This window comes from Phascolarctos cinereus, unplaced genomic scaffold, assembly GCF_003287225.1.
Source record: "Phascolarctos cinereus isolate Bilbo 61053 unplaced genomic scaffold, phaCin_HiC Scaffold_3;HRSCAF=262, whole genome shotgun sequence".
Lineage (NCBI taxonomy): Eukaryota > Metazoa > Chordata > Mammalia > Diprotodontia > Phascolarctidae > Phascolarctos > Phascolarctos cinereus.
Genome location: NW_027555736.1, coordinates 35,388,394 through 35,414,876, shown reverse-complemented (window position 1 = coordinate 35,414,876; position 26,483 = coordinate 35,388,394). Strand labels below are relative to the sequence as shown.

Genomic DNA, 26,483 nt, shown 5'->3' with positions numbered 1-26,483 from the left:
TTATAACCATCAAGTCAGTAGCTTTCTCCTATATAACTTTAAAGCAGATAGGACATTTTGAACTTGTTGGGAGTTCTGAGATAATTTTGAACCTTGGCACAAGAGATGTCACATCACAGTCATTGACTGGACAGTCTTAGAGGCTGGGGAATAGAGAGGAATGGGACGGGGTGTGGGAGACAAATGTGAGAAACTACACTCTAATGAATAGGGTCCTAACTGGAAGGGACTTCCATTCCCATCTCCTGGTTAGATGGATGAGATGAGGGCAAGTAATATCCACAGGTCACATGATAGTAGAGCTGGGATTCAAACCCAGGTCCTCTCATTCAAAATCCGGTCCACTTGATGTTCTGCTGTGGAGCCAAGCAGAAAATCTCTTTGGATAACCAGTGAGTCTTTGGTTTAGAACGAATGGCCAATAAAGAGGTATTTTAAAGCTGAAGATATAAGAACAGACACATTTTAAAGAGTTTTTCTTGATAATTTGTATTAGGCCTTAGTGATTTATTTTCATCTTGAGTATTTTATTCATTTTAACTCTAGTTGAAGAATTGATCATTCTTTTTTTGTTTGTTTTTTGGTTTTTTTTTTTTAGTGGGATACCAGCAATGGTGGATTTTGCTGCTATGAGAGAAGCAGTGAAAAGTCTTGGGGGAGATCCTAAGAATGTCCATCCTGCCTGCCCTACAGATCTCACTGTGGACCATTCTCTGCAAATTGACTTCAGTAAATGGTATTTCACTACAGCTGTGTTCATTAAAACAGCCTTGCAAATAACTAGCAACCTGCTGTCTAAGAGAGAAACTGTTTCTGTTGCATAGTGAAGATATTACTTTCTTTTAGTTATACTTTTAAGAGTTTTAAAAATTAATTTATTCTGAATTATAAACAATCACTTCCATAAGCTTTTGAATTTTAAATTTTTCTCCCACTTCCCTCAAGATGGCGCACAGTCTGATATAGGCTACACGTATACATTCCTAATAAACTTATTTTCACATTACTGATGTTGTAAGGAAGAACTAGAATCAATAGGAGGAACCACCAGAAAGAGGAAACAAAACAAAACAGAAGAAAAAAATTGTAAATAGTATGCTTTGATCTGCATTCAAACTCCATAGTTCTTTCTTCTTTGTGGATAGCATTTTCCATCCTGAGGCCTTTGGAAATGTCTTAGATCCTTGTGTTACTGAGAAGGGTTAAATCCATCAATATTAGTCATTGCACAGCGTGGCTGTTATTGTGTACAACATTCTCTTGGTTCTGCTCACTTCACTCAGCAGCAGACCATACAAGTCTTTCCAGGTTTTTCTGAAGTCAGCCTGTTCACCATTTCTTATAGCACAGTAGTATTCCATTACATTCATGTACCAACTTGTTCAGCCATTCCCCAGTTGACGGGCATCCTCTCAATTTCCAATTTTTTGCCACCACTAAAAGAGCTGCTATAAATATTTTTGTACACATAGGTCCTTTTCCCATTTGTATCATCTCTCTGGGATATAGCCCTAGAAGTGCTATTGCTGGGTCAAAGGGTATGCACATTTTTGTAGCCCTTTGGGCATAGTTCTAAATTGCTCTCCAAAATGGTTGGATCATTTTACAACTCCACCAACAATGCATTAGTGTTCCAATTTTCCCGCATCTTCTCCAACATTTATCATTTTCCTGTTTTGTCATATTGGCCAATCTGATAGGTGTGATGTGGTACCTCAGAGTTGTTTTGATTTGCATTTCTCTAATCAATAGTGAATTAGAGCATTTTTTCATATGACCATAGATGGCTTTAATTTCTTCATCTGAGAACTGCCTGTTCATATCTTTTGACCATTTATCAATTGGGGAATGGCTTGTGTTCTTATAAATTTGACTTAATTCTCTGTACATTTTAGAAATGAGGCCCTTATCAGAGAGACTGGTTGTAAAAGTTCTTTCCCAATTTTCTACCTTCCTTCTAATCTTGTTGATTGGCTTTGTGCAAAAACTTTTCAATTTAATGTAATCAAAGTTATCCATTTTGCTTTTCATAATGTTCTCTACTCCTGTTTGGTCATGAATTCTTCTGTTCTCCATAATCTGATAGGTAAACTATTCCTTGTTCTCCCGGTTTGCTTATAGTATCAGCCTTTACAGCTAAATCGTGAACCCATTTTGACTTTATTTTGGTATATGATGTGAAATTTTTATCTGTGCCTAGTTTCTGCCATACTCTTTTCCAGTTTTCCCAGCAGTTTTTGTCAAAGAGTGAGTTCTTATCCCAGAAGCTGGGGTCTTTGGGTTTATCAAATAATAGATTACTATAGTCATTGACTACTCTGTCTTGCATACTTAACCTATTCCACTGATCTCTACCACTATTTCTTAGCTAGTACCAAGTACTTTTGGTGATTTCTGCTTTATAATACAATTTAAAATCTGGAATGGCTAGGCCACCCTCCTCTGCATTTCTTTTCATTAGTTCCCTTGATATTCTGGACCTTTTGTTCTTCCAGATGAATCTTCTTGTTATTTTTTCTAACTGTAAAATAGTTTTTTGGTAGTTTGATTGGTATGACACTGAATAAGTAAGTTAGCTTAGGTAGAATTGTCATTTTTATTATATTAGCTCAGCCTACCCATGAGCAACTGATGTTTTTCCAGTTATTTAGATTTAGAGAAAAGGGGTAGTAAAAGTTTGTAGGCTAGTGAGTTTTTTGTACTGGTTAAGATTGTATTAGTGTTTATCCTGTGTTTCTAGTTTGAATGTTGCTATTGACTTTTAGATAGGAATTTGTACTTTTTCTGAAGTTTTTAGAGAAACTGCCTTTTTGTCAAAGTAAACTCTAAAGTGCATTTGTAACTTCCTTTTTTCTTCCAAAAGCCTTGTTATAGGTCTTGTACACATGGATGGAAGCGATAGATGAAAGTAATGAGCCCCTTCAGACTGTTGCCCTTCCACTAACGTGCTCTTTCCATTGACAGGCCTCTCTCCGATGATGCTAAGAGAGGAATATGAGGCTTATGTTCAGTCAACTGTTTTACAAGCAGCTTTCCCATCCCTTGGACAGTTAGTAGAATGAATTTTAAACCAAGCATTCATATAACCCATGAGAGAGATTGTTATCCTATACACCAGGTTAAAGCTATGGCTAAAGAACTGATTTTAAATTGGTGTTATTTAATAAGAAAAAGGCCCATTGTAGAATTTTAAGAATACTTTGTTATTTAAATGTAATAGAATATAACATGAAAACCATGATTTCATTTGGATGCTTACATAGAAATCTAATGCTGTCTTATGTATTAAATTAATTTCTATGTGTTTTCTGTAGTCTAGACTTTGCTTTCTTGTTTTATATTGGGTTAGTTTTTATTTATAAAATCTTCATTTTCCTTAAGGAAAGCTAATGAGCCCATTTTGAAGTCTTTTCTTGAACTTCACGTCAGTTATTTTGGCAAGCTAAGTTTATTCTACTTTTATACAACAGTTGTGCTTTATGGACTGTTTTTTTCTTTTTGGAATAATAGTGCAATACAAAATGCTCCAAATCCGGGAGGTGGTGACCTGCAGAAAACAACAGGCAAACTTTCTCCACTTAAAGTCCAGCCTCGAAAAGTCTCTTGCAGAGGCCAGACTGTCTGCCTAGGGCCATGTGATACTGGAGAACTGGGCCGCAACTCAGGAAAATTTTCTGCGCAGATTGAGAACACGCCTCTGCTGTGTCCTTTTCATTTACAACCAGTGCCTGAGTATGAACCTATTCTTATTGCTATTTACTAGTGCTAGATTGTTTTTTTTTCCAGTGGAAATGACATCTTTTTTTTAAAAAAAGCAAAATATGATTAATATTAAAGGTTACTAGCCTATAGTAGTGGTAGTATTGAGTGTTTGTGTGTGTTTGAAATGACCTTCCAACAATATTTTTATTTTTCTTGGTGATGACAGTTTGAAGAATGAGGGAAACATTGTTATCAAAGCAATCAAATTTGTTATCAAAGGGTGAAAGCCATACAGTTTTGAGAATTGCTTAAAAGCACCAAGGAAACTCTATTCTGTTGATTTTTACTAATGAGGCAAACTGATTCACATGTTCTTCCCTCTCCTCTTTCAAGGAAAGGTAATTGAAGAACTTGAAAGCCTTATGTAAATCTTAGTAAAAAATTAACTTCCCCTAAATAATGGGGTCCAGGAGTAGGCTTCAGCTAGTCTTGGAGGGACACCACTAAGTGAAGTTAGGGGACTCAGAATGTTTGCCAACGGGCATTGCCCAATTGGTCTAGAGGTCCAAACAGCCAGGAAATGGCTTAGAACCTACGAATCTGGCCTGTCACCTGCCAGGTGTTGGCGGGCAAGAGAATCCATTTAGACATGCTGTTCAGGTGGCCTTGGGCTCTTCACTTGCCCTCTCAGAGACGGCTCCCCCATCTTTACAGTGAGAGTAGCTTCAGGGTCCCCACCAGCTCCAGAATTTTGCAATGACTTCTAAGTGCTCACTGAAATAAATGGCTTATTGCCATCTAGACAGGGAATGATCATGAGCTCAGCTTGGGAAAAGATTTTGTGTAAACTCAGGTTATGAATTTGATTTAACTACAAAAACTTATTTACTACAGAAAATATATTTCCTTTTTGGTCACTGGGAGCTTTCACAGGTTATCTGAGCTGCGGTAAGCTGCTTTAATTGTGGTAGCTTGGCTCTGTCAGTGACATTGACAGAGAACTTTGAGTTTTAGACAACATTTTCCTCAGAACTGTTGTGTTACACTTGGCTTGGTAGGTGAGAAAACTAAGCGTCAGCGAAGTTATCTTGTTGCCCAGGGTCCTCTAGGAGTAGGTGCTGGGGCTGGAATTAGAAGCTGGCCTCAAGGCTTGGACTCCTTTTTTTGGATCCTCCTCTGTCTTAGTCTTCCAGAAGACATTTGATTATAAGTATTTTAGTTTACATTTTGATGGTAAATAATTTTTAGGGAACTAAAGATTGCATCACTTTCCCCGATAAATCCTTCCAAGTAGAGTTGCTTCTTTTGAAGCACTGGTAGAGCCATAACATTTTCTTCAAGTTTGTCATTTTTCAAAGCAAGTCTTGGGCATGGATCCCTGATTGATTCTGAAGTTGCCCTAAATAATTTTTTTGAGACATGAAAATCATTGTAATAAACATAATGAAAATAAAGTACAGTTCCTTTTAGTGATGGAGATGGCTGATATTCTTGCTTAGAGCTTGAATTTCTTTCCTTTTGAAGATAAAACATTTAAAAAGAATTCCAAAAGGATTCAAGCAACCTGTGCATTTTCCTCTGGCCTTCATACACAGCATCTTGATTTGTTATTGAACTCTAGTATTTCTGTCTAGTTTATAAGTGACAATCTATAGAGCCCTCACCTGCCCTTTCCCAGAATTCCATATAATCTATAAATCTTTTAATAGCCATCTAATTTTGTAGCCACTCATGTCATCCTGACTAATTAGATGGCTGTCAACTTTGAAATATAACATGTCTTCCTATGCAGAAGCTAATCTAAAAGGGAAGATGATATAAGAATGCATTGATTCTTTTTTTTGCTAATGCTCTGAATTCACTTCAAGCTGGCAGAATGTGGAATCCTTTTGAAGTAGTGAGAGGAGAGTTGCTTGCTATTTTTTTAGTACTAGTATTTCTTTTGGACTTGACTTTTAAATAATGGAACTCAAAAAGGGTTACAGTCCTCCCCACTGCTACGTGAAAGCAAAGTAGCATCTTATATGTTCATGAATACAAGAACGACCAGCCACAACTGTTGAGGCAAACATTTTATTACAATTTCACTGTGAAACAAAAATTTTCACTTGGACCTCTATTTTCTTTGCCTTGTGGATTAAAAAAAATTTGCTATGTCAACTGATGCAGCTTGACCCTTCAAGATATTCTTAAATTCCAGCCTTTCTTACAAATTCATTAGAATTTCCATGATAGATACAGAATCTGGCAAAAAGTAAGGGAATAATAGTATGAACTCCACATTTGGAATTACTGCTGCCTACTTTAAAAAATAAGATTTAATTCACACATTTATTACAGAGTTAAGACACTGAATTTGAGTGTCTAGGAAGATTGTCTCTTCCCTACAATCTCCCATAGGGTAAAAACTCATATGGGTTCGAGTGATTGCAGGTCAATGTATTGTTCAGAGAATCCAGGTTGGGAAAATGCTATTAAGAACTGATGTTGCCTAGGTGATAGTTATTATACCTTAATTGTATGGTTTATCATTGAGGATATAGTCACTAGTTAATTATCAACTGGCTACTGAAAATAGGTTTTCTTCATAATTTCACCTTGATTGAAGTAAGTAACTTCCAACATTAACCTTATGATAATGGTTGTTTTGGGGAAGAAAACGATTTCTAATGATTTCTTCTTCCTTAGGACTTGAGTACTTAACACTTTTGTATAATATGCTGATTAGACCATATAAAATGCAGGTATTTCCTGTGGTGAAAATGTGATGATGGAAACATTAGTTGGAGGGCCTGGAGAGCTAAAGCTTTGGGGGTTCACACATGACCTTTTTGTCTGGGTCTGAATATTGTTCTAGCTAGGTTTTGTGATGATATGGCAGGATTTGGTGGTAATATGTCGGTTGCCGTAATGTAAAATGGCAGTGTATGAAGTGTACTTGTAAATTTCTGTGGCATAAGGGTTGATAGAGGAGTAGCAGAAGAAAGCTGCCATTTTGGAGGAGTCCATGTCTACACTCCTGGTCAAGCGGTTGGAAATTTATGTGTTGGTTTCTGAACTCACTTTTAATCATCTGTCTTCTTCACCTAAGCTCCTTTAAGGCAAGGGTCACCATGGCACCATTATATTTGTTTCTGTTCCCAGGGCCTAACATAGTAGTGACACTTGATAAGTGTTAAAGGTGTTTGTTTATTGATTGTTGATTCCCTTCTAAAGCAAGGCCCACCAAAGCCTCTCATATGCTTTATCTTGGTTTCCTCTAAACTGTAAAACAAATGAAAGTGAATTTCCCCAAATTTCTCCTAGTGTTGATTAGGTTTGAGGGCCTAGCAGGAACGTGAGCAGATAACAGTAATAGCTAATATTTATGTAGGCTTGTCAAAGGGTTTAACATTTGCTATCTCATTTGATATTATAAGATGACAAAATCCCCATCCTCTGGCTTAAGAGGAATGTTTTTTCATGGTTGCAAAATAAAATCATCGAATTGTGAGAACTCCAGTAAATCCTAAGGATTTATGGGGTGGAGGTGGGAGGGGTGGATTTAAAAGAAAAAACAGTGCTTGTTTTGTGTAACAGTAAATAAGTTTAATATTGGCTGGTTTCCTCTGTAGGCCTGAAACAGTGTTAAAAAACCAAGAGGTAGAATTTGGCAGAAATCGAGAGAGGCTCCAATTTTTCAAGGTATGTAAATCATTGGAGGAACTAAAACACTTGCATGGAGATTTGCAAAATAACAAAAGATTTCATCCATCAGGAATATATTGAGCATTTTTCTTTTCTTTGTGACATAGTTGAAGTTATTTTTTTCTTCAAAGTTTATTTTGTAAGGTTAACATTTTCATATTTTGTTGTCTTGTAGAGACCTTAAATTGGGCATTACCTCCTTAAATGTTGATTTATGCATAATTATGAAATAATCACAAATTGCTACATGTATGAACTAACATCTCCATTTTTTAATTTGTAAATAATATAGTGGAGTTCAAAAGTTTTTAAGAATGTGACTCTAATTCCCCCTGGAACTGGAATGGCCCATCAAGTAAATTTGGAGTATTTGTCGAGAGTGGTGTTTGAAGGAGAGAATGTATTCTTCCCAGACAGTGTGGTTGGAACAGATTCTCATATAACGATGGTGAATGGCTTGGGCATCCTGGGGTGGGGTAAGTAATGACGCGGCCTGTTTGTTGCAACTAGCCTAGGTGCTACTGTTATTTCTTGTTTAGTTATTTCTTAAGTAAAAATTGATTCTCTCATTTAGTCTAGAAGTGACCAGCTTTAAAAGGAGCATCATCACTGTGTCTCTTCTTTTCCTGCTGCCTGTTAACCAGAGAGGTATGCAGATGCCTAGGTCAGGCATATCTGATAAAGATGCAGCCTTAAAAGTTGTCATTTTAGGTCACACTGCTTTTTAAAGCTATAGTCTTTGCAATCACTGATGAGTCAGAAAGGCAGCCCAAATTCCATGTATCACAGATGACCCCGTCACTGGCGTTATGAAATGTTGATGAAGCTTGTAGCTCTTCCTTCACCACACAGACCCATAGTGTAGGCCATCTTGGTTTTCTCTCAATTTGGCCCCGGGAAACTCACTCACTGTGGGAGGGTGCATTGAGTGGGAGTTGTGGAGAAGCCAGCATGGCCCCAGAGGGAGTGAGAGCTTCAGCACGGGTGAGCTCTTTGATTCTTGCACAGCTCCTGGCTGGCTGCTCCTTACCCTGCTCAAGGGAGTTGGCTGTCACAAAAGAATGTCTAGGTCAAGGATAGAGAAACACGTGACTCTGTTTTGGTGGGTGAACTCACAGTGTCAGGGTGGTAAATGATCCCATAATCCCTGCCACAGGAGTCAGGAGACAGTAGGACTCAGTGGCTCTTCCCCAAATGTCTGTTAGTGTGAAGCTCATGTGATTCACCCCACTCCTACCCCAGCAAGCCCCCAGACTCCTCATGTGTAAAGGTGAGAGGACTTAGCTGTTCTGTCTCTTACTGCTTTGAAGGAGTTTACCCGTCTCAAATTGTAATACTCTTAGCAGGCTGACTTTTGGATAATGACCGCTTCAGGGGTCGAACTGGGCATTGGCACTCCTTGTCCAGTACCTCCTACAAAGAGCACTGTTGGGGTATCTCTTATGACAGTTTGTGTGAGGTGACATAAAGAAAACGCAGGCATCATTGTTTCCAAATACAGTGTGCATGCTGATAGGTGAATTTTAATCTGTTTCTTAGGAGTTGGTGGCATCGAGACAGAAGCAGTCATGCTCGGTCTCCCAGTCTCTCTTACTTTGCCAGAGGTGGTCGGGTGTGAATTAATTGGGTCGTCAAGTTCTTTGGCAACATCCATAGATGTGGTTCTTGGTATTACAAAGGTAAGTTAAAATACTATTTCAGTAGACAGCCTTGCTAATTTTATTTCTAGGAGAGTTTTGTCACCTGCCTTCTCCAGAGCCCTGCTCTGCTTTGTCCTGACATGGAGGTAACTTCTGGAAGGACAAGCCAGTGGAATGTAAACTGACCTGTCCTGCTGACTGGGACAGGCCTGCTGAGGGGCTGAGGAACAGCTTTGCTACTGGGATCGCCACAAAGGGATGAATTTTTCAGCCAAAGCAACTCTAGGAGCCAGTCTGCTAAGTCCGAGCAGGAGAATTTGTGTCCCTCAGTGTCCCTGCCTAAATCAGAGGTCATTAAAGTGTTGAAAGGGCAGTATTTGTCAGCTCAGGGCCTTGAGTAAAATTGTTAGCTATAAATGCCTTTATAGAGAAAAGGCTAAACTAGATCTCTCCTACCTAATTTGATAATTGGCCCTTTAATTTTATTCAGTCGGAGAAGCAGCAGGGAGTAGTGGGCATTACTGGCCTCGGAGTCAGTCTCCTTCATCAGCGTGTTGCCGGTTTGGCCCCAATGGTCACTTGACTTCTCAGGCCCCAAGTCCCTCTCTGAGACCTAGGTGCATGCCAGCCTATCTTAGCAGAGGGATCTCTCCCTTCTACCAGGAGCTTGGCAGCGTGGAAGCACTGTCCGTCTTTTTCTTGGTCAGCTCAGCCATTTTGTCAGCTCAGAGGCTTTGGAGCTTGTCTTATCCAGCCCACAAAGCTTGTGAGTGGCCAAGGTCCTACAAGGAAAGAGGGGGAGGGGGTGTGTGTGTGTGTGTTTCACATTGGGTAGGTTGATAAATAAATGGGAGACAGCTGTTTCCTTCTAGCTTCAATTTTCCGAATTTTTCATTTTTCACTTTTCGTTTTTAACTGAACCTTGACAATTTTTGATCCTAAAAGCACAATGGTGGCAGGTGGCCAGTGAACCAGTTCTACTTTGTTAGTTGAATGAATCTTTGATAGCCACCCGGGAGTGCCTCTAGGGCATCCCACAGGGGAGCAGAAAAGGATGATTTCCCACCATCAGTATTGCCCTGTTCCCTGATTAGGCGACAGGTTGACAAGCTAGAGAAATGATTGATAAAGCATAACGTCTCAAAAGATAATAGAGGCTAGCTTGAGGCTTGTGAGGACATTTCTAGTAGAAAAGGAAGAATCCATTAGGTTTCAGAGAAAATCTGAGATACCGCCCCTCAGCCTCCTGTATCCAGCCCTAAAAATAAGTATTCCTTTTTAGAGCCATTTGGTATAGCATTGTTTTAATTTGGTTTTGATGATCAGGTCCACTGGTTGGTTTATATCTTTCTTTTGTTGTTTCTTCCCAAGTCCTTTTTAATCAGTGGCCTTTTAGCATTACTTGTCTTTTGTTTTTCAAGAAGGCCATTTGAGCACTTTTATTTATCACATGACAAAAACAAGTCTTCCTCTGTTAACTACCTGGAAGCGTATCACAAATATTTGGTTTCCTAAAGTCACTTCTAGGCTCCACATCCCCTTTTCTATAAAAGGGGAGGACAGGAGAAGGGGATCTGATCATAAGGGCTCCTTCTGACTCTTAACCCTTCTGTGATTCAGTGGTTTGTTTTCAGTAGTGAAAGAGATGGGGCCCTTGGAGAAAAGTTCCTACCATAACTCTGTTCTGGGCAGGCCTCTTCTCTGCTTTAAGCCTCAGGTTTTCCTGGTCTGTGAGATGGGGATGGGACGGCTCCGACTGTCTGCCTCGTGACTAGTCAGAAAAGATCTTAGAAAGCTTGAAAGCCTGTGAAGTGTAAGGAATTCCTGCTGTAGCTCTTCTTTGCCTTTGATGATTGTACGTCTGGTAGGGGAGTGTTGGTCAAGCGGAGCTTTTCCGTTGCCTGCCCTGGAGACAATTGCACTGGTTGGGCGAGGGTCAGGTCCTGGTGTTCCAGCTGACAAAGTCAGAACCTCCTGTTGAACTCAGTTACATCATTGGGATGAGGGCCTGCACTAAATGCTCTCATTGTGCTTGGTTGACTTCTGTAACCCAGGAAGTGGTTGGGTCTTTAAGATTTGAACTGCTGCTCATTATGAAGACTTTTCTGTGCTAACGGGTTTGTAGCCTGCGATGGCTGAAATGCGCTTCGTAGATTGTCGGTTACCCACAGCAGGACCTCGTCTCCCGTGGGCCTGAAGAACTTGCTCTCTTGGTGGTGATTGTCTGTGGGTCCGACACTTCGGCCGTAGGGAATAACTCTGCTCTCTGTGCATTCCTCCGTGCAGCACCTCAGACAAGCAGGAGTGGCTGGAAAGTTTGTTGAGTTCTTTGGGAGTGGCGTCGCTCAGCTCTCGGTGACCGACCGAACCACAATAGCAAACATGTGTCCTGAATACGGTGCTATTCTGAGCTTTTTCCCTGTTGATAATGTGACACTAAAACACTTAGAACATACAGGTAAGAAGGCCTTGAGGTAACAGACAGTGATGCTTGATGGGTTTTATAATGTTGGTCAGACATGCACTCTGGAGGGGGCCCAGGGGTCTTCCGGTGCTGAGGCCTCAAGCTAAGAGACACCTTTGACCCATTCCCCAGAACTTTGTGAAGGGTCATCCCTCCAAAGTGCTGTTCTCCAGCCCTTTTCCTTCTGCCCTTCCAGGGCTGGCTCTAGGTCGAGCAGTTTAAGGAAGCCAGACCCCACACAGCAGGCTCTTCTCCACTCCTCAGTGGGAATGAGAGTCCTCCAAACCAGAGGGTTTAGAAGCTGCTGAAACAATCTCATGCCTCTTACTCTTGGGCTGAGAGCTGAGGCCAGCTGCAGGCCACATTCATTCTAAGAGATCCTCTGTGCTCCTCCCTGCTGCACAGCTGCCCGCCTTGGGCCGCCCATCCGGCTGCACCTCGTCAGAGCCCGTGCCGCTCCTTCCTAGGACTCGACGGGGACTTTAGAAAAGAGTCCTTTGAAGGGGATAGTTTGACCCCCTCAGTTTACAGTGAAATGCAGAGAAGAGTCGCTGACAATCCCATACAGTGTGAATATACTCAGGTTTCTGGCCTGAAAATCCAAGGCTCTTTCCACTAAACCCATGCCTCTCCTCTTGTTAAACACACTTACTAGTGCCTACTGTAAACAAGCTACTGTGCTGGGAAGAGAGAGATGAAAAGTGACAGTCCCCTCCCTCTGTGACATTACAGTCTAATTGCAGAAGTTGGATTCAGCGAGAAAAGACCACTTTGAACTGGGGCCATCAGGGAAGGCTTCAAGGAGGTGGCGACATGCTAACTGGTTCTTGGAAGGCAGAGGATTTCAGCAAGCAGAGATGAGGAGGGAGTACAGTGGACAGCAGCCTCCATCCATGTGGAGGATTGTGGGAAAAGGCAGGATAAGGGTGAGGAGCCAAATTGACTAGAACTTCAAGTGAGTCAGGGAAAGAAGTAGGAAATGAGGCTCCATGGACCTGTTTCCTAACCTTGGCTCAGTCCCATTTCTGTCAGTTTGCTTCGGTCTGCTCCATGTTGTTGCTGTTCTGGCCCTAACCTCTCCCCTGACCTCCAGCCTCACATCTCCAGCTGCCTAAAGGACATCTTACACTCGGCTCAGCCAAGACTGACCTCTTTACCCTCCCTCTTCCTGAGTTCTCTGTCACTGTCAGGTACCACACCATCCTCTCCAGTCCCCCAGTCCCAGAATCTGGGTGGCGGCTTCAATCGTGCACTCTCACCCCTGTTGGCCAATTTTGGTTTTATTGTCAGCAATATCTCCTGTCCACACCCCTTCTCTGACATGGCTACCAGCCTGGGGCAGGCCTCTGTTACCTTGTCCCTGGACCATTGCAGTAGCCAAGGGTGCTGCTTACAAACGTCCTCGTTGAGTTACTGCCCAGCATCTCCCTCCTTCCTCTGCTGAACATCTGGAAAGACCAGTTTACACATGCTGCCTCCATGTTCACCGTGCTCCCTCGCTTCTCACGTCCTTTCAGTGTGCCTAAAGCCCACTTTTCGAAAAGCTGCTTTCCCAGAGGTTACTGCTGCATTCGTCATAACCAGCTGGGTCTCCTTTTCCCAGTTTCCGTCTTTCTTGGCCTTGTGTCAGTGTTGGGCGCTCTTAACCATGCCTTTTCCTGGATACTGCTTCTTGTAACTTCCATGACTGAGCTCTCTGGGTTCTGCTGCCTGTGTGACCCAACCTCCAACCTCTGTGGCCTGATTCTGCTTCATTTTGCCTCCTCGATATCTCCAAAGGTTTGTTCCCCAATCATATCCTCTCCATATACAAGATATAACTCCCTTCCGTGGCGGCTACCGCCATCTTCTCCTGTCCAGTCACTTGTCACGTCTTGTGGATTCTGCTCCTGAACTGTTCCTAAATATGTTTTTTCATCACTTATGGGGCCACCGCCTTAGTTCAAGCCTTTATTGAACTTTTTTTTTAACCTAGTCTATATTGAAACAGCAGCTAGGTGTCATGGTGGATAGAGTATTGGGCCTGGAGTCGAGAAGACCCGAGTTCAGATCTGACTTTAGACATTTACTGACTGTGGGACCCTGGCCAGGTTACTTAATCTTTATTTGCCTCAGTTTCTCAACTCTAAAAGGAGGATAATAATAACACCTACCTTGCAGCGTTGTTGTGAAAAATCAAATGAGATAACAATTGTAAATTAGCTTAGCCCAGTGCCTGGCACGTAGTAGGTGCTTAATAAATGCTTGTTCTCCCCCTTTCCTTTAATCGGGTATGTTGCTTCTGATCCATCTTCTACGCAGCTACCAAAATCATCTTCCTAAAGTACAGATCTGTACTTATCACTTTCCAGCTCCAGAATCTTTGCTGGTTCCTCATTACCCCAGGACAGAAGACAGGCTCTCCCCCTGGTCTTCAGGGTCCTCTGTAATCTAATTCAGGCCTCACTTGTATTGGTTCTGAGCTTTTCCTCAAACTTGAGGTGTTGTCATCGCCTTTCTCCTTGTTTTCACACAGCCCAATTCCCAGGTCTGGAAGAGGAATCCCCTCTCTATTTTTCACATGTCTCCTCTTCTCTCAAGTCTTTTCCCAGGTACTGTCTCCATGTGGCCTTCTGATCCCTTCCTCTAATATTCTTGAAGCCCGAGTAAAATCTCTTCTTGTCCCTCACACTGTGTCATGTTTATCTGTGAGGGGGCAGGGATGGTTTGGGCTGGTCTCCGTTCCCTGCATGTTGCAAGTGCTCAGCATGTGGTGGACCCTTGGGTAATAAATGACGATTGAGGTGACGTTCATAGGAGCCGCAGGCATAGCTGGGGCGGAGAATCCAGGGAAATGAGATCATTGCAAATCTATCTGACCTGGCAAGAGAATGGAAAGACCATCGATGTGTTTTTGACAACACGTTTGGGAGAATTTTTGTGAAGTACACAATTTATCCAGTTTCAGGATCTGTCAAGAGCTGCGTTGTAGACGTTTCAGTGTTGAGGCTTCGTTTTAGTAATAAGTGATCTTCCTCCCTCCCTCAAACAATTACTCCTCACAAAACCTTTTTTCCCCTCCGCATCAGGTTTTGACAAAGACAAGATTGCATCAATGGAAACGTACCTTAAAGCTGTGAAGTTGTTTAGAAGTGACCAGGATTCTCCAGCAGAGCCTGAGTATTCTCAGGTATGACGGGACAGTTGGTGGCTCACATTTGGGGTCCCCAGGGCCAAGCGCAGGGCCTGGCACCGAGAGACCGCTTAGGGAGCACTTGTTGCTTGTGCCCTTCTACTTCACAGTACCTTGGAATAGTCATTGTGGTTTTGTATTAGAAATAGACTTTGATTATAGTGGTTTCTTTTAGTGTTTAAACTGATTTCGTCATTTCTTAGCAGTTAGCATATATAAATGACTCTGTTCTACTCACAAAAGGTAGATTTCCCACTCCAAAATATATGTTAAGTAGTAGGAAGAAATCTATATCAACTTTCATGTCTTAAAAACTAGGATTTATTGGGAGAATCGTTATTTCTTGTTTGAGATGCGAAAGATTCTTGACAGCATCCAACTTTGAACTTTCCTTTAGGATAAAACAAAAACTAATGCAGGGATAGATTTAATTGAATAAAGTCAAATGTGTCATAAATTAGCAGTGGTTCTTCTTACATTGGTATATTGAGAGCAGTCCAGGGGCCTCTGGTCACTGAGTATTCCTTGGGCCTATCTGGAGGCCTGCTTCCCTTTGCTTCCCTTCCTTCCCACCTCCTTTCAGTGCGTTGCCCCAGAGTCATAGGCACCTGAAGGGCTACAAGGAATCTGAGTGGTCAGACTATCAGTCAGGTCATCTGGTCTCTTCTGTCTTAAAACTTCCATGATTCTCATTTCTTCTCCCCTGCTAAGTAGTAGCTATTCCAAATAATAAGTCCTTTATTCCAAATTAGGAACTAAATAAATAGATCATAGAGTTCCTCTAGAACTTCCAGGGCTGATAGCTCTGGTTGTCTTTCACATGTGGCCAAGATGAAGAAGTGTGAGGGGAATAATAGTCTAGTTAGGTGCACCCATACCAACAAGACGTTGGCTAATGGACCCACGTATTAATATGGGGTGGGAGTATGTTCCCTAATGGAATTCCACAGTCCAATATTCAGGCTTGTCAACTTTAACCAACAACTGATAAAAAGACCTGGAAGGAAATGTTTGCCATATTTATTGTTATAACAAAGCTGAGTTCGTTGGATATCAGAGTTAAGATTCAAAAATGTCTTGACAGGCCAAAGCTAACATGATGGAAATTTAATGTGTATACATGTTATTCATTTGTTGTTACAAAATCAATTACACAAGTACAAGATGGGGGAGACCTGGCTTGATGGCAGCTGATGTAGGAAAAGGTCTCAAAGTTTCCTTGACTACAAGCTATGTTTTAACTATTAATGTCTTTTGTGACTCCTGAAAGAAACAGATGCATTTGGGAAATATTGAATTGCCTTTGTTCTCTGTGTTGGTCAGATATCTGGTGGGTTGAGTTCAGTTCTGGGTACCACGTTTTAGGAAGGATGTTGACTATGCAATGAGTCTGGAACCAGGCTCTTAAGGGGTGGAGAGCTTACGTCTCTTGAGAAACAGTGGAAAGAACTGGGGACGTTTAGCTTCAAGAAGAGAAGGCTTGGATTGGACGTGACACTTGGCTTCCGATATCTAAAAGGCTGTCCTGTCAGTGAGGAGTTTAGAATCTCTGTATCTCTAGAGGCAGAACCACAATTAATCCTTCTAGCCCTGGCTCCATGATTTCTATGACTAATCCTGTTGCAGTGAAACAACTTTTGGCTCATTGTGTAAGGAAGAACTTTTTTAAAATGGAGACTTCCAACAATCACCTGAGCTCCTCTGAAGTAGTAATTCAGCAGTGAGGGATGTTATGAAAAGGAGAGTTCCTACATGGGTGGGAAATGGCACTAGACAACCTGATTGATTGTGTGACCTCCCAGATCCCTTGTAGCTCTTCAGATCCTGTGATCCTATGGTGGGAAGGAAGGGTAGTATATACCAACATAAGGAGAACCATTGCTAATTTATGACACATTTGACTTTGTTAAATTTAATCTATCCCTGCATTAGTTTTTATTGTATCCCAAAGGAAAATTCAGCAAAGTCAGATGTTCGCATGAACCTTTCATATTGAACCCAAGAATACATTTACACAAAAATAAGCTGCTACTATCGTGAGGTGTCAGCAGAGGGTCATCCGAACTTTGGGTTACTGAATGCACAGAGCCACTCCTGGGGAGGACTGCATAAGATTCTGCTCTGCTTTTAGCACAATGTTCAAGCCCAATATGAAAGTTAATTAAAATTGGACTCTCGAGTTTTAAAAATATGATCATATGGATGGACTTAGACTGCTAAGATAGATGGTACTCTACACACTGGAGACTGCAGCTATGAATACTAATTCTTTTTCCTCTCCTAGATAATACAGATTAATCTGAACTCTATAATTCCATCTGTCAGTGGTCCAAAGAGGCCCCAGGATCGAGTGGCTGTGAGTGATATGAAAAGTGATTTCCAAGCTTGCCTAAATGAAAAGGTAAATCATTTCAGGTTGTACTTTCCATGCTCATTAAATAGTGCAAAATGTTGCAGAAAGGTAATATACTTAGCACACCAGTATCTTGTATAATAGGAATATAAGTAACCAAATACTGCTTGCCTCTTTCGCCAGTAACCCAGCTGAGCCATTTCTTTTGATCAGCTGTCCCCAGGCTCGCAGGGGGAGTGGCAGCACTTTCCCTGATGGCTTTTCTAGCCCTATTCTACAGCCTCTTTTTTTAGACTTTTATGACTGCTCTGAGATTCCCGTGGTGGGAGGGTTATATGAGTGTCTTCTGCGCCCTTAGTCTGAAAATGGGAGGCAGCTGATTGTTGGGTAACCTTAACAAGGATAATTTGAAAATTGACTCACTTGTAGAAAGCTGTCTCCTTCCAATTGTACGTACTTGGTGTTGGTTAGATGATGGGGAGGTGGTGGGAGATAAAACTTACTGTGTTGTGGAGAAGGGCGAAGGGAGGTAATGTATTTGTATAATTTTGTGCAGGTTGGATTTAAAGGCTTTCAGATTGCCGCTGAAAAACAAAATGATGTCGTGCCTATTCAGTATGAAGGAATTGAGTATGAATTATCTCACGGATCTGTTGTCATTGCTGCAGTGATCAGTTGTACCAACAACTGCAACCCATCCGTCATGCTTGCTGCAGGTATGCCCTTCCCCAGCTTCTCTTGGGCCATGTGCTCCTCCCCACTTGGGGAACGACAGGAGCATCACCACCAGCGATAGTTCTTTATCCCTCATGGGGTGCCTCGCCCCCAAGAGGCTTTCTTATAGGTTTGGATTGGCTCCAAGATATGTTTAGACAGTTTTTGTTACAGACTTCGGCTTAATTATATGGAAACAAAGTTCCGGTGATTCTCCACCCTGCTTGTTGAGAAATAGAGTGACTCGAGGGCAGCTAGGTGGTGCAGTGGATAGAGCTCCAGCCTTGGAGTCAGGAGAACCTGAGTTCAAATCAAGCCACAGACACTTGATACTTGCTAGCCTTGTGACCCTGGGCAAGTCACCAATTGCCTCACCAAAAAAAAAAAGTAATAGAGTGACTGTAAGTCTTAGGTTTTTTATTTCATGTTCAAGTCTGGAATCATGGTAATCAGTCAGTGAGTCTTAAATTGTTTACTCTGTCCCCGTTACTGTAAAGCTATTCAAAAGAAACATCAGCAATGGTGCCTGCATCCCAAAAGTTTGAAAGACCAGACAAATGTGAAGTATTTACTGAACATGTTTGTATGTAATTGAGTGTAAAACTTGAGTTATCATTATTTTTGTGAATATTATTTTTTAATGTCTACTACATTGTGGGTTACTTTTAGTGGAAAAGATTGACCAACTAGAGTGGCCAGTCTGGCATACTTCAAAACTTCATGATTTTGTGGGTGTAGCCAACTCCCTCCCCAGTACAGCTCTCAGTCCCTCTGTGACTTGGTGATGAACAGTCTTCAGCAAGTCGCTGTCGTTTTAAAATAAATTACCTTAAAGCCAACCTGATGAAGAGCCTTTCTGAGCTCAGCAAGGCTGGTCTTTGGTAGGCAGACAGTTTGTCTAAGGTCTTTCTGGCTTGGGGAAGGAGCTGTTGGAGCTTGGGCAGTAGCACACTCTTACAATGAGGCATAATAATAGGATTTTACTGGAGGAGGAAGGTGATGTCTACAGTAAATGGAGGGAGGCTTGGGTTTATTTTATACATAGTAAAAGATATTACTGTATCTTCTCCTTCTGCCTTGAAGAAGAAGAGTTGTCTGTTATCCCTTCTCAGTGCCAGAGATCACTTTATTACACCTGGTGAGTCTTGGGGCAGTGAACTAGGCTTCAAGGTGTTTTTAAAATATCTTTTTTTATCCTGGGGCTTATTGTTATTTGAAAACTGGTGTAACATGTAACATGTTGACTTTGTGTAGGTCTGTTGGCGAAAAAAGCTGTTGAAGCTGGTCTCCGGGTTAAGCCTTATATCAGAACAAGCTTATCTCCTGGCAGTGGGATGGTTACACATTACCTCAGTTCAAGTGGAGTGTTACCATACCTTAGTAAACTTGGGTAAGTGATGGTTACCAAAGTGTAGAGTAAGTCAACAGCCCCAAGGGGAGGAAATTGGGAGGTGGAGGCCATGGCTCACATCCCAGCCTTGCCACTCATTAGTGAGAAAAGCACTTTGCAGGCTCTCAAATGGGCTGTTAGATCTGGCCCCGTCTCAGTAGCTAAATGAGGGGCGACTCTCAGTCTCTAGAATGAAGGATGGATGACCAGCTGGTTGCTGGGCTGGGCTGGGCTGAGAGTACAAAGACAAGCATGAAACGGCCCCTGCCCTTAAGGAGCTTACATTTTATTGGAGGAGGCAACATACACACCTTTAAGTAGAGACGAGAAAACAGGAAGTATTTTAGGGAAGCAAGGGCAGCCAGAGGATCAGGAGGGGGCTCTCAGAGGCTGGCACGGGGTCTGAGCAGCCGGAGGCGAGCGCTCCCTGCTAGGCATGGCAGCACTCTACTCTGAAGCACGCACTGGGGGGACTGGGGATGGCAGGAAGGCCACTGCGGCTGAACCAGGGAGTTCTGGAGCTGGAAGGGTAGGCGAGAGCCAGGCTTCAGTGCCGCACGTGATAGACGTGATAGGAACAGCTAGAGCAGACTGGATAGATTGAGAAGTAGGAATATTGCTTTATCACTTAATGTGGACGACGGATTGGAGAGGCATAATTCTTGAGACACAGAGACCAATTAGAAAGTCATTTTACTGGAGTAGGTGAGGCATGATTAGGGCCTGAACTAGGTAGTGGTTCTGTGAGTGGAGAGAAGACAGAAAGGGAGATGTATCATGCTGGTCGACACTTGGCAAATGGTTGGATGTGGGAGTGGTAAGGGAAGAAGGAAGTCTCGCCTTCTTCACTGAGGAAGAACGTGAGCAAGGAAAGATGATTATGTTATGAATCTGAGTGAGTGGAAAGATGACAGTGCCCCTAACAGAAATAGGGAAGTTTAGAAGAGTGAATGAGTTGTATGTTCGACGTGATGAATTGGAGATGCCTATGAGGCATTTACTTAGAAAGGTGCAGAAAGCAGCTGGTGACGTGGGACAGGAACCCAGCAGAAAGACGATAGATACATGGATGGATGGATGGATGGATGGATAGATAGATAGATCGATCTGAGATGTTCACTTTCATAAAGATAATCATTAAACGTTTGAGAGATCATGAGAGCAACTAAAGGAGAGAGAAGAGGGCCCGAGGCAGAGCTTCGGGGTGCACCCACACAACAGCTGGGGAGTGTGATGTGTGTAAATGATCCAGCCAAGAAGATTCAAGAGGGGCAGCTAGGTGGCGCAGTGGATAGAGCACCTGCCCTGAAGTCAGGAGGACCTGAGTTCAGATCCGGCCTCAGACCAAACACTTGACACTTACTAGCTGTGTGACCCTAGGCAAGTTACTTAACCCCGATTGCCTTAAAAAAAAAATCACAGAAAGAAGATCCAAGAGTGCTCAGATAGGGGGGAGGAGAAGCAAGACAGGCTTGTGATATGAAAACCCAACAAGGAGAAAGAATCTAGGAGGAAAAGGGCTGGTCAGCAGTGTCAAATGCTGCATATTGGTCAAGGAAGATGAGGCCTGAGGAAAAGGCCTTGAGATTTGGCACTTTAGAGATAATTGGCAATTTTTCCAAGACCACTTCCAGTTGAGTCATAAGATTGGAAGCCAGATCACCAGGGCTGAAAAAGGAATGAGAGGAAAAATGGAAATAGTGAAAACTGAGAGTGAACGGATGATAGCTGAGGGCACAAAAGATTCAGGTGAAGACTTTCTAAAGTGTCTCTGTCAACAGCTGGTAGTGAGCCAATCATTTCAAAGAAAATGGAGATGGGGACAGGGTGGTGGGATGGGACAGTTGGGAGGATAATGTGCCTGAAGAGCCAGAGGTGAATGGGAATAAGGGTCCAAGCAGAGCAGTTGTCCTGGTCAAGGAAAGGAGTCCCCTCTTCCTCAGCAGCTGCAATAAATGCTGTGGGCTTCTGTGGCCCTCAAATGCCATTCCTGAGTCCTGGTGCCGATTTGAGGTTAGATGGTGCTTGATGAGAGCGCACAGATGAAAGTACCAATGAAACCTGTGTCTAATGTGTGACAGATGAAGCGAATTCACTTAAAAAATGTTCAGAATGAAAAAAAGTGCATCTGTGCTTTCTCAGTATAATATGGAATATAATAACTTATCCTTCCCTTTTTTTTTTTACGTGTAGGTTTGAAGTAGTTGGTTATGGATGTTCGACCTGTGTTGGAAATACAGCTCCCTTGCCAGAAACTGTTCTGAATGCAATAAAAGAGGTAACATTTATGGATTAGCAAAGACAAGTTTCAGAGTTGCTCCCAGAATTTCCTTAAACACCTTCTAGTTATTAAACTAGTAATTAGCTTCATAATCTTGAAAGAATTTTGCAGCATACTTTAGAGTCACTGTACTACTCTCATGGAAACACGAGATGAAGTGGAGGTAGTGGAGGTAGACAGCTTTTGCTGGTGGTGAAATGATGATAGCTGGAAGGGAAGTCAAGTTCCTAAGTTAGAAGGTCCTAGACAGTGCTTTGGTCTAACCTGTGGCTGGACAGAAATTCCCTCACAACTGATTACCCCATCAGTACTTGGAGATTGCTCTCTGTAATGGGGCCTCCCTTCTGAGTCAGCCCATTGGAAGTGTTGTTGCAGAACCAGGGAGTTCAAATTGGCGTAGAGTTTGTCTAGCTCAGACTGTGCCTGAGAGGAATCCCTCCACAGTACCAGGGAGTGGTCAGCCAGCCTTGGTTGAAGGTCTCAGACTGAGAAGGAAGCTATCCGGGCCATGTACTGGCACAGCCTCTTCCACTTTGTCAGAGCCCTCCTCCTTCTTCTTCTCAAAAATTTTTTGCTCATATCAAGCGTCAGCCTGCTCTGTGACTCTACTTGTTGTTCCTATTTCTGCCCTCTGGGGACAAACGACATTATTTTAATTCCTCTTGTTGCATGATAGCCCTTCAGATAGTTTGAAAACAGTGAGGAGACCATGTCGTCCATACTCCCAGGTCATCTTCCAGTTTGGTACTCCCAGACCTTTTAACTAGTTGGCGTATGTCATGACCTCCATCCCTCTCAACATCCTTGTAACTGCTTCTTGTTCCAGAGAACAAGCATTGGGTCTATGACATGGGTGTTCACTTTCAATGTCTGTAATTCTTTTCTCCTGCTTTGTCAGGGTTTGGGAGAACCTGGGGCTGGGAGTCAAGAGATCTAGGTCTGCTTCAGGTTTGAGACAAGTCCCTTCTCTCCTCCTTAGTTCCTTCAGCTGTCAAATGAAAGGATGCATTAAGTGATCGCTTAGGTTCTGAATTCTGAAGTTCTCGGATGTCTGTGGTCATTCCAAGGTTCCTTTTTGAGCAGTCAATTTTTGCTGTTTGGTAATAGAACCCGTTTGGGTTATCTTGTTCCTCCTTGCTTTTGTTTATATCTGAGTTGTTTCTTCTCTTGACATGAAATGTTTTTTCCCCTTTTTTTTTAGGGTGACTTAGTTGCCTGCGGGGTGTTATCTGGCAACAAGAATTTTGAAGGTCGTCTTTGTGACTGTGTCCGTGCCAACTACCTTGCCTCGCCACCTCTAGTAGTAGCTTATGCCATTGCAGGAACAGTGAATATAGATTTCCAGACAGAGCCTTTAGGTAACTTGATTTCTTTCTGAAAGGAGTGTTTATTCTCTGAAATGGAATCATTTTTATTAGAGTAAAAGCTGGCTAGTACACTTACTTTCTTTCCATCCTTATATGTTAGCTAACATGGATGCTCTAGTCCATAAATTTAGTTGCTTAACCTGCAGCAATCTGTAGGTCAGTTATTTACTTGGCTAATGATATGTTATCTTTGAAAAGTAATGAGCGTTTTATCATTCTTTGCTTACGTTGAACACTTTTTAAAAATCTTTTAAAATAGGTACTGATTCTCAAGGCAGAAACATCTACCTACATGACATTTGGCCTAATCGAGAGGAGCTTCATAAAGTGGAGGAAGAACATGTGATATTCTCTATGTTTAAAGAATTAAAAGAAAAAATGGAGGTGAGGATGCTCTCTTAAATAGTGCAACATAAGTGTGCTGTTCTTCTGTCATGTACCTGGATTTCTGATTTCTGAATTGTGTCACAAGGCATTTTATTTAGAAAATGAGCCTTTGGAGTGGAATGTTTTCAGTGTCAGATCTGCCATGACTACTTTTAAAATGATTCAAGACTGTCAGGAATCTAATTGCCTTTAGTTAATGAAAAGAATTGCCATTATCTTGATGTATGAAGAAGACTGGTCCAGATAGGTTCAATTAACATGGGGACGGGGATTTGAGAGAGCCAGGAAGCCGAGCTCAAAGGGCAGAAGGAATCCTAGTCCTGGATCCTTTCCTAATATTTTTACTTCCAAAGAAAGAGAATGGTGCTCAGGGGCCATATAGAATGACATGGAGTAAGCAGCAGAGAGGCGAGAAGTCCCCTGGTTATATTGGAGTAACTTCAGCTGGACTGTGCTGTGAAGTAAGGTAATAGTGGCCAGCATTAGGAGTTTTAGATGTAAATTTATTTCCAAGTAAAAGTCAAAGAACTAAACATTCAAAAATACTGCAGAGCATCAGTGAGTTAAAATTGGAACTATATGTTAATATGGAAAGGTTTTTAAGTTCCAGGTTTTTTTAAAGTAATTTATTTTGAATTATCAACAATCACTTCCATAAACTTTTGAGTTTTAAATTTTTCTCCTTCTCCCTCCCAGCCCTCCCTCCCCAAGATGGCATGTAATCTGATATAGGCTATACATATACATTCCTATTAAACATATTTTCACATTAGTGATGTTGTAAGTAAGAATTAGAACCAATAGGAGGATTCACCAGAAAGAGGAAACACAACAGAAGAAAAAAAATAGCAAATAGTATGCTTCAGTCTGCATTCAGACTCCATACTTCTTTCTTCCTTGTGAATAGCATTTTCCATCATGAGGCATTTGGAGATGTCTTAGATCCTTGTATTGCTGAGAGGGGTTAAGTCCATCAATATTGCACAATATGGCTGTTACTGTGTACAACATTCCCCTGGTTCTGCTCATTTCATTCAGCATCAGTCCATACAAGTCTTTTCAGGTTTTTCTGAAGTCAGCCTGTTCACCATTTCTTATAGCACAATAGTTTTCCATTACATTCATATACCACAACTTGTTCAGCCATTCCCCAGTTGACGGGCATCCTCTCAATTTCCAATTTTTTGCCACCACTAAAAGAGCTGCTATAAATATTTTTGTACACGTAGGTCCTTTTCCCATTTGTGTCATCTCTCTGGGATATAGCCCTAGAAGTGCTATTGCTGGGTCAAAGGGTATGTACATTTTTGTAGCCCTTTGGGCATAATTCTAAATTGCTCTCCAAAATGGTTGGATCATTTCACAGCTCCACCAACAATGCATTAGTGTTCCAATTTTCCCACATCCTCTCCAGCAGTTATCATTTTCCTGTTTTGTCATATTGGCCAATCTGATAGGTGTGATGTGGTACCTCAGAGTTGTTTTGATTTGCATTTCTCTAATCAATAGTGAATTAGAGCATTTTTTCATATGACCATAGATGGCTTTACTTTCTTCATCTGAGAATTGCCTGTTCATATCCTTTGACCATCTATCAATTGGGGAATGGCTTGTGTTCTTATAAATTTGACTTAATTCTCTGTACATTTTAGAAATGAGGCCCTTATCAGAGAGACTAGTTGTAAAAATTCTTTCCCAATTTTGTACTTTCCTTCTAATCTTGGTTGAATTGGCTTTGTACAAAAACTTTTGGATTGAATGTAATCAAAGTTATCCATTTTGCTTTTCCTAATGTTCTCTGCCTCCTGTTTGGTCATGAATTCTTCTGTTCTCCATAAATCTGATAGGTGAACTATCCCTTGCTCTCCCGGTTTGCTTATAGTATCAGCCTTTACAGCTAAATCATGAACCCATTTTGACTTTATTTTGGTATATGGTATGAGATTTTGATCTATGCCTAGTTAAATTCTGGTTTTAATATAGAATGTATTTTCTGTCCACTTTGGAGTTATTTAATGAAGGATATGGTGATATCTTTCTGTGCTGACATCCTTTATAATATAACTCCAGTCATGGCTAATTCTCTTTTAATATTATTTGTTGTGAATTTATCAGCCATGATTTTTTTTTCAAAACCTGCTTATATTTCTTTAACTTGTTTTATATTTTTATCCTTTTGGAGTAAGGAGGCTTAGGGTTTGTTTGTTTGTTTTTTTAATGTTGACTCCATACTGTATATACAAGTTTTTGTTTGTTTGGTCATAAAACTCACCTTCAGCCTTTGGAGGTGGCTCTTTGTTCTTATATCCCAGGATCTGGTAAGGATCTAATTATTTATCCTGCGCCTCCCCTTCAAGGTTTGTAGATGTCACATATGTCCTCTTTCAGGCTCCATAGCAAATAGAGATCTGCCTCATCTTTTGTCTGATCTTCTGGGTGAACATTCTGGATAGTAGAATTGCTTCTCGGTACCGTTTCCCAGCTCCGTGTCATCTGGCTTGTGCCATGACAGTCTCATCTCCCCATGGCACTCCAGGTTTCTTGTGCACCATCTTTGGGGCTGCACGCGGAAAAGACCTCCATAAACTTGTCCGTGTATTAATGCGTTTTTTCTTCACAGAAGGGAAATAAGCGGTGGAATTCCTTAGATGCACCGGATTCTGTTTTGTTCCCTTGGGATTCGAAATCTACTTATATTAGATGTCCATCCTTTTTTGATAAACTTGTAAGTAGTCAGTTCCACACTTTAAAACATGATGCTGTTTGTCTAGTGGGGGTTTATGCTATTTGTGACCTTTAAACATCTTCATCACTTCTCTTATAGGCCAAAGAGCCAGTTTCACTGCAGCCCATTGAAAATGCCCATGTCTTGCTCTATTTGGGAGACTCTGTCACAACTGATCATATATCACCTGCTGGAAGCATTGCCAGGAGTAGTGCTGCTGCTAAGTATCTCACAAACAGAGGGTATGTATCCAAAAGGGCTCTTTTCTTGCCAGCCGTGAGGCTGCTTCCTACCAAGATCATCTCCATTTGGGTTGGTTCCCAGTAGAAGCCATACATGCCTGAGTGTGGGTGTGCTTGGTTCGAAGGAGAGCCAGACCTCCAGTCAGATCGTTGCTTGTTTATTCTTTTGACTATGTAGCTCACTTAAATTGAGCCCTTGTCTAAATAGACATCTGCTCGGGAAAAAAATAGCAGTTTCCCTCTTTTTTTTCCCTAAATCTTGTTCTTTTAAAAGACTAGTTTAATGTGCCCTGCCAGAATAAATACTGATCATTGTGAGAAATGCATGGAATTGTGTACTGTGTTTACTTGGATCATGA

At 41.7% G+C, this 26,483-nt stretch overlaps 1 protein-coding gene across 1 annotated transcript in view; it reads left to right on the top strand.

Annotated features, from left to right (window-relative positions):
* The window catches only part of IREB2 (iron responsive element binding protein 2), a 43,155-nt gene that overhangs the window by 8,226 nt on the left and 8,446 nt on the right, over positions 1 to 26,483 (top strand). Inside the window, exons 4-18 of the mRNA XM_020975984.1 lie at positions 599 to 736; positions 3,511 to 3,732; positions 7,317 to 7,386; positions 7,682 to 7,865; positions 8,929 to 9,068; positions 11,316 to 11,487; positions 14,562 to 14,662; positions 16,950 to 17,066; positions 17,575 to 17,734; positions 18,987 to 19,122; positions 21,316 to 21,400; positions 22,605 to 22,761; positions 23,030 to 23,154; positions 25,778 to 25,882; positions 25,982 to 26,124. Of these exons, the coding sequence (XP_020831643.1) occupies positions 599 to 736; positions 3,511 to 3,732; positions 7,317 to 7,386; positions 7,682 to 7,865; positions 8,929 to 9,068; positions 11,316 to 11,487; positions 14,562 to 14,662; positions 16,950 to 17,066; positions 17,575 to 17,734; positions 18,987 to 19,122; positions 21,316 to 21,400; positions 22,605 to 22,761; positions 23,030 to 23,154; positions 25,778 to 25,882; positions 25,982 to 26,124 (2,055 nt within the window). The remainder of the gene's footprint in view (positions 1 to 598; positions 737 to 3,510; positions 3,733 to 7,316; positions 7,387 to 7,681; positions 7,866 to 8,928; positions 9,069 to 11,315; positions 11,488 to 14,561; positions 14,663 to 16,949; positions 17,067 to 17,574; positions 17,735 to 18,986; positions 19,123 to 21,315; positions 21,401 to 22,604; positions 22,762 to 23,029; positions 23,155 to 25,777; positions 25,883 to 25,981; positions 26,125 to 26,483) is intronic.